The sequence below is a fragment of the Perna viridis genome, chromosome 1, assembly GCF_037379345.1.
Source record: "Perna viridis isolate PV_CMFRI_1.1 ecotype Kerala chromosome 1, ASM3737934v1, whole genome shotgun sequence".
In the NCBI taxonomy this organism is placed as follows: domain Eukaryota; kingdom Metazoa; phylum Mollusca; class Bivalvia; order Mytilida; family Mytilidae; genus Perna; species Perna viridis.
The window spans coordinates 25,350,724-25,358,479 of record NC_142445.1 but is presented as its reverse complement, the minus strand read 5'-3'; the positions used below and the strand labels follow the sequence as shown (position 1 = coordinate 25,358,479).

Below are 7,756 nucleotides of genomic sequence, written 5' to 3'. Positions count from 1 at the left end.
CAACAAAGCCAAGATACCTAACCAAAGAGTTCAAGTGAGTGTTTATATTGGGCGTGGGGTGTTATAGGATGTGACATGGAAAGGTCTGTATCATATTTTCTTATCCAACCCCATTAAGTTCTCAGATGCAGAAAGCATGTGAGAAAATATTGTCTAATATAAATAACTTTGTATAAGTTTAATAATGTGGCTAATTATTGAAAGTATTATCATATGTGGAATACCGATAAGCATCTTAATGTAAGAGTCAGTCGTTCAAACCAAAAACCAAATTCTAAACCAAAGACGTTTTTCTACTACTTAAAATAATATGAAAAATTCCAATTATAAACCTATTCAACTAAGCCCTGAAAAAAAATCCAATGAAATTCAGTGCTTTCACACAACTCATTAAATTAGCAAGCATTAATTGATATTGAGCAAACTACAGGATATAAAATAAGATTTAAAATAAAAACTAATAGAAGTCTATAAGAAGTATTCACCAAAGCCCGCATAAAATTAATTCAATAGTCAACAGGCCAACTTCAAGTATAATTGCAGGTATTTTTTTCAATGGCTGTAAAAGATGTTTCATAAGGATCTTCATAAATATCTAAATATAAAACCTTCACAAACAAATCCAAAAATGAACCCTTAATCAGACATGTTTTTTATTGGTTTGTGTGTATTTCGAACCTTTTAATTCCACAAATACTGGCACAAAAACAGAAATGAAAAAATTTCAAAAGGAAACAACTGTAACAATTTTTTTAAATTGACTTGAAACTTACAAATAACAACAGATATATGATGAAGGCCTACTAACTTCAGGGATACTTCATTATAGTTCCATAATGTTATATTTCTGATCATACTTGACACCATTATCTATAAATAAAATGCACTATTAAAATATTATATCACATGACTTCTACAATAAAAATGAAGGAAACAGCGGATAAAATCACACCGGGTTAATTTAGTTCTGCAATCTCCTGACACAGACGAAACTTGTTAAAAAGTATTATTAACACACACACACACACACAAAAAAAACAAAAAAAAACAGAAAAAACACACAATATCTATCATGAGATCGGGAATAATGTGTAGATTTAAAAACCAATGTATGTACTATCATATACTCAAGTTACCAAAAAATAAGACTTTTGTGCAACTAAAAAAGTGCACTTACTTTTTCATGAACAGATTTGGGAATTTTGCTTATGAAAGCTAGAAATAGTTTAATTCCTTCCTCTGATCTGAAACAAAAGAAGTGTCAGAAATGACTTCCAATTGCTCTTTTTTTCCCTTAAAATTCCCTTTTTGAGTGAGCAAGCTCATAAACCTAAGTCATTGAGCAGTTTTTTTTTCAATTATTGATCCAATATACTTAAAGTAAACATAGCCTGTTTTATTTTTATTCCATCTTTCAAAATATGGCTAAATTCTTGGTCAGAAAAGTAATATGCTTATACAACATTAATGGTATCTGATTTATAAAATGTAAAATTTATAATGTAGAGAAGAAAATATGATGGAATTTTTAATACATAAATTAGTCAAATTAGTTCAAATAGAAATATGTGATTTTTCATAAAGCTGGCTGATATATACAATAGGATGGAGACAAAAAATGAATATACAAAACGAGAAAAAAATTCAATAAGACATTAACAAACAACTCTAATGAATATAATCCTAGAGAAATAACTTACTGCTTTATATTGGTGAAGGAAACCAAACATTGTTAAGTACAAGTCTTAGTAAGAATCAGGCCATAGCCTCTTTATCTGACAATATACCAATATACTTTTAATCATGTAAGTTTTATGTTAAATTACCACTTATTGATCTCTGCATCATTAAAATTTTAGAAAATTTAGATTTTCACAGTTATTTGCCCCTCCCCCCACCAAATTATTCATTTGCAGTACATTTCAATGAAATAATGACTCATTTTACCACAATGATATGGAAATTTTGTCTAAAATTCTTAGTCAAAAAACATTTACAAAGTGCTGGGTTATTATATATCATGTTAAATCCACTGCCAAACTCTTACAGAGACTGGCACTTAACATAAAAACTGAGGGTTTGAAGGAGAATGGTAATTCTCGCTAGATTAAGATCTGGTATCAAACTTTTCTAATTTTGTATTCAAATGACAGATATTAATTGATTTTCAAAGTACTAAAATTTCCAGCCAAATGATTAAAATTACACCATCACTTGGTCAACAAGGAAATGAATTCAGGTATTACTGTTGCATTTAAAAACTCCTAAACAATATTTGTACCATCCAAAAAAAAAAATAAAAAAATAAAATAAGAGTATTGAAACGCAAGTTATCAACAACAAAAAAAAAATGATAATAATAATTCGGATGAATAATAATAGAATAATTATTTTGGAAGGAGTGAACAACCTAAATATCACGAGTGCTGAAGAATGCCTAGTTTTAATGACTGTGCGGAACTTGTTCCGCACATGAGTTAAATCTTACTGCGTTCTTGGCATGAGTGACCATATTTTGGTTATTCGTGATAACCAATTAATGATCCTATCCATCATATAGATTTACTTTATTATTCGTTGCTATTTTCAACATAAATTTCAAATTTTGTGAACGGCGGATTCATTTCAAAGTTTTAAAGTTTTGGTGGGAGAAAGTCCGAGAGTGGAATTACCGAATATATTTCACAGTGTGAATTATCTATATTTATTACACGGGGGACATTTGATAAAACACTGCTATCTATATAATAGTTTACCATAATATATCTGTCCGAGAGACTATACAACCACAAAAAAAAAAAAAGAAAAAGTAATTTCTTGTTATTTCAATTTACCCCTTTCTGTTCATGTACAATGCATTACAAAACCAAATAGATATAACAATAAAAAACTTCAGAAGATAATGTTTCTGCAGGCACTATGGTGAAATAACAATGAAATATTCGTAATAACAGAAGTCGTGAATGATGTTTTTGTTTACACCTTACAACCTATAAAATGTTTCATCAAAACAAACACATACTCAAAACAAATGAAAACAAGTCTACGACACACACACAATTTTGAGATCACTAACACACTTTTGTTAAGATAATGCACACCAAACAGGTACCAAGCTCTATCTAGTTAGTGCGTCAAAGTTACATGTAAACCATTGGCAATATTTCATTCAAATACGATTGCCTCAAACACACATTTATTATAGTATAATAGTCCCCATAATACAAGATCAATGTTTAAATGATGCACTCTGTACAATCTTAGATAATTTTTCTCTGATTATCATGTACTTATATAAATAGTTCAGACACACAAAATTAATAGGTAATACTTATAAAAAACTTGCAAAATTTCTTAATTTAAAAACATGAACAGTGAAAAACTCCTCAGGTTAAAAATTTTTATCTACCCAAAGTGGTAGCATGCCAAATATTTCCACTAATTTTAATCCATACAGCCCTAAAGAAATTTGCATTTTTTCAAATTATAAATAATACGTTTTCAAAACAGAGTTACCTGCCCATTACATGCATATTTGTTCTACATGATATTATAATCTTTTACAAGTAGCAAAATTAGTCATGATAAGACCATAGATATATTAGCACGACAAAAGTGTGGCTCCTGATTCTTAAAAAGACCATTACTTAAACATGATTTTAATGTAAATACAAAATCATAACTACTCCACTGTAAATATCCTCTGGATTTTTCTATGAAAAGTGGGACATTTAATACCCATTTCCAACACACGCACATTCAAACCTACATTGTACATGTACTTTGTACACTATCTGTATTTTGAATTTTACAGCCACCACTCAGTACTAAATGATGCTTTCTTTCTAATAAATTCAGATATAGCACTTCTAGAGCAACTCTATCACAAGTTTTGGTTTTAAAGATGAAGAATTAATTCCCCAACCATTGACTTCAACATAAAAGAACAAAGCCATTCATAAAAAAATATGTCTTCTTACAAAAAAAGTATTGTGAAAGTACTTTAATTTGTGGATAACAATTTTCGTGGATTAGGGAAGAAACACCAGTTCGTGGATTCTTGAATTGGTACTTTTGAGGTCTTCAGTATACACATCTATGTAAATCTCCTTTTCAATGAAAACTAAATTTCGTGGTTTGGCCCTCCTATGAAAACCACGAAAACTGACCATGGACTAACAATAGTACTTTCACAGTAAGAGTCTTTTTTAACATAATGTTGTACATGTATTAATAATTGACACTGACACAAATTCCACTCAAATAAACATGTGACAGATTAATTTCAATGTCAAGCTACAGGTAAATATCAAATGAATGCCCCAAGCAACCAAATAGAATACACCATCCATTCAAGTGATTTTCACATTTTGTAGCCAATTCAATCACTCGGCCAAATCGTTATCGTCCTTCCTTACATATCATTCAATTAAAGCTGAAGGAGTTGATTTATACTGAAGTTATTTTGAACATATAGATACAAAACAATTCTCTCACTTCAGAAGATAAACTTGAAATATCATGGGAAGTTATTCCATGTCATTTGAAGTTCCACAAAGAAGTCTGAGTTTCATTAATAATACTCCAATGCCAGGAAACAAAAGGGAATATTTTCTACATTATTCCACACTTTCTTGAAAAACTTCTTTGTGTAGTTCAGGAAATACACTCAAGCTCTCTGGAGAGTTCATCTTCATGTTATTCAGTGCCATAGAATGCTTAGCATTAATCCCTCGAAATACTGGAATCCTCTTCATAAGCTCAATAAACAAGTTGTCATAATCTGGAAAGCAATAAGATTTTCGTTAAACAAAATAATGTGAAATAATATGTATTTCACTAAACTACTTTTCTACAATAGGTGTATTTAGTACACAGGAAAATTGCAACACGTTTAATGTCAGCTGACATTTTTCGTCCCAGTGGAGTTGTTGTCTCTTTGACATATACACCATTTCCATTATTGTTTTATTTCAGGGCTATAGAAACAACTCATTGTAAAGTATATAGAAATTAAATATAATAAAAATATGTTATCCAAATGGTTTTGCATAGGACAAGCATATTTATTTCATCTAATTTTGGGAAAAGATATTTTTATATTGATCCTAAACACATGTTCCTATCAACTTCACATTTTGCTTAAAAGATACCACAACCCAGATCAAAGAGCAATCAAAGTGCTGTCAGTACTGGAGGTTTTTGACTCTTGTGAAAATTGTAGCATGAACAAAATTTCAAAGATTACATGATGTAAAATAAAATTGTGATCGTACATTTGCATTTTTCATATTTAATATCAAGAACTCTTTTTCCCTATTATTTTATAAACCAGATGTCAAATCCATACTTCTGATCTAGCTCTACACACAAATACAAATTTTGTTCCATTTCACCTTTTTCCTAAATTTTTAAAACTGTCCAAAAGTTAATTTGCATTAACATTAAAAACTACAGTAACAGTGGCCTTCTCACAAAAAATCGTAAGGGTAAAATTAGTCGTAAGTTGTGACATCACAATACTTAACTCTATTATGACATCATAACTTACGACTAATTTTACACTTACGATTTTTTGTGAAAAGGACCACAGATTATTTATGATACAATGTACTCAATTTAAACCAATTTCAGCTTCAGAAAAATATTTCCTTGATGAACATAAGATTTCCAAAAACTTGACACTTCTATCAATTTGAATTTTCCCGCCAATTTTACTTCGTTAAAATCACTGCTCTTCACTTCCTGTTTATTAATGATAAACTATTAATGAAAGGCTGGAGAATTTGACAGATAAGTGTTAAATTGAACATGCTTAACACATTTTATGCTTCATGACACATTACTGCAATAACTAAATTTCCTAAATACCAATTTATTACTAAATATGATCTTTCAAGGCCAAAAAGGAGTCCTTCAAATCTTCAGTTGATATGAAGTCTAGATCTCAATTCTATTTGCAGAAATAATAGAATATTATTGAGCTGAATAATTGCAAGAAACATAATTACTGATTATAAAAGAGGTATTGAGTGATATAAAAAGAATTACATTTGGACTATATTTTTGTGTAGTGTTCAGAAGTAGTAGGGAAGTTCCAGTGATAGACCGACAACATAAGGTATTTTGATAAATCAAAAATCTAAAAATGTTCGTGTATTATTGAATATTCATATTTTCATGCAACCTGAGTTCAGAAAATATTATCCTATTTTTTGACCCAATAAAATCTTTAATGTTTAAACTGCTGCTATAAAAGACTTATACATGTATTGAGCAATTAGGTCTTGACAGAGATTACAATGGGATTTTGATGTTTTTTTCATTAATTTATTGATCACACATGACTTATCACCTGACTGCAGTTCACAAAGGTTAACAATGTGTATTCTTTTTCAGACATTAATTAGTGTATTTATCAAAATTATTCGCAATTTCAAGAATTATTATTATTATCCTAAATGTTGAAAATCTCATAATGAGAGAGGTGTACTGCAATTGAAACCAATCTAAATTTGCGATATTATACATTCTGATACATTTTCTGTTTGAACACAGATGTAAAGTACAGTCCCTGAACCAATCCATGCAACAATTTGACGGATGGATGACTGTTGACTGATTGTTCGCTGACGGAACAATGACCGATCTGATCACAGTTTTGTTATGTAAAATGATGCAAGATCTGTCTTAAATAAAAGTATAAATTGATGTTTAAATCTATTACATTATGTAAATATTTGTGTAAAATTGACCAAGAAAACAACAAAAACTGTAAAATACATTGACCGCTCTGAGGTCACATCATGCGATCACCAGTTAAATGGATCGGATCAGTTTGACGTATCAATGACTGACTGGTAACTGATTGGTGATCGATGACTGATTGCAATTTTTGTTGCACCGATCGGTTCAGGTACTGTAACAGACAATAGGTGCTTTGATTAATTTTAGGGAGTCTGTGGTAGCGTGTAAGTGAAGCCTCATCAACCAGGTTGGAAATTTGGTCCATTCTGTTGTCAAAAAAACCATCTGATTATCTGACTTCCAGGAATTGAATTTTAGAATTTTTTCCATTAGCTTAATTTAGCAAGTACTGAAAACTGACACTTGCTAAATTTAAGTTTTTGGAATTGTTTCTAGACTTATATACCTATATGACATATAGAATTCAACTAGCAAATTTTAGCAAGTGGAAATAATTTCTACTAGCAAAATTGAATTTCAACTTGTATTTAGCAAGTATTTCCCCTTAAATTTGATCACTGACTTCTCCATTTATTACATGCACTTGGTCTATTAAGATCCTTATTTTTTTTTCCACTATTGACCAACACTGTTTCCGAGTTTCATGTCAAGTATAATCAATAAAAACCTATATGTGTTTCCATTACAGTTATAATATTTGATTTATCACTCATTAAATAGCCTACCACTGTGATTTTTCTTGATCAACAAGTATAGTGCCTGTAGTAACAACAACTGTAACTTCATAATGGCTATTGAGTTAATTATCGACTTCCGGTCTGAAATAAATGGAGAAAATATTACATAGAAGCTAGACAATGGTTTGAAAATTACCACGTAATCAGAAGATGTTGGATAATGTAAATAGTTGTTATTCCTTTTTAAATTTGTTTATTTCTTGGTTAAACTTTAAATGAAACGAAAAGCACAGTTGACAACACTGATTTGTTTTTTAGTTGACCATTTTCATGTTTTTAGAAGGATTGTTGACACCATGAAAAAAAAAAAC

At 30.0% G+C, this 7,756-nt stretch overlaps 1 protein-coding gene across 1 annotated transcript in view; it reads right to left on the bottom strand.

Annotated features, from left to right (window-relative positions):
- Positions 1–1,305: 1,305 nt before the first annotated feature.
- The window catches only part of LOC148627948 (nuclear receptor ROR-beta-like), a 70,280-nt gene continuing 63,829 nt past the window's right edge, over positions 1,306–7,756 (bottom strand). Inside the window, exons 10-11 of the mRNA XM_088582028.1 lie at positions 7,434–7,526; positions 1,306–4,783 (exon numbers count right to left, since the gene is read on the bottom strand). Coding sequence (XP_088438154.1) covers positions 4,620–4,783; positions 7,434–7,526 — 257 coding nt within the window. The 3' untranslated portion in view covers positions 1,306–4,619. The remainder of the gene's footprint in view (positions 4,784–7,433; positions 7,527–7,756) is intronic.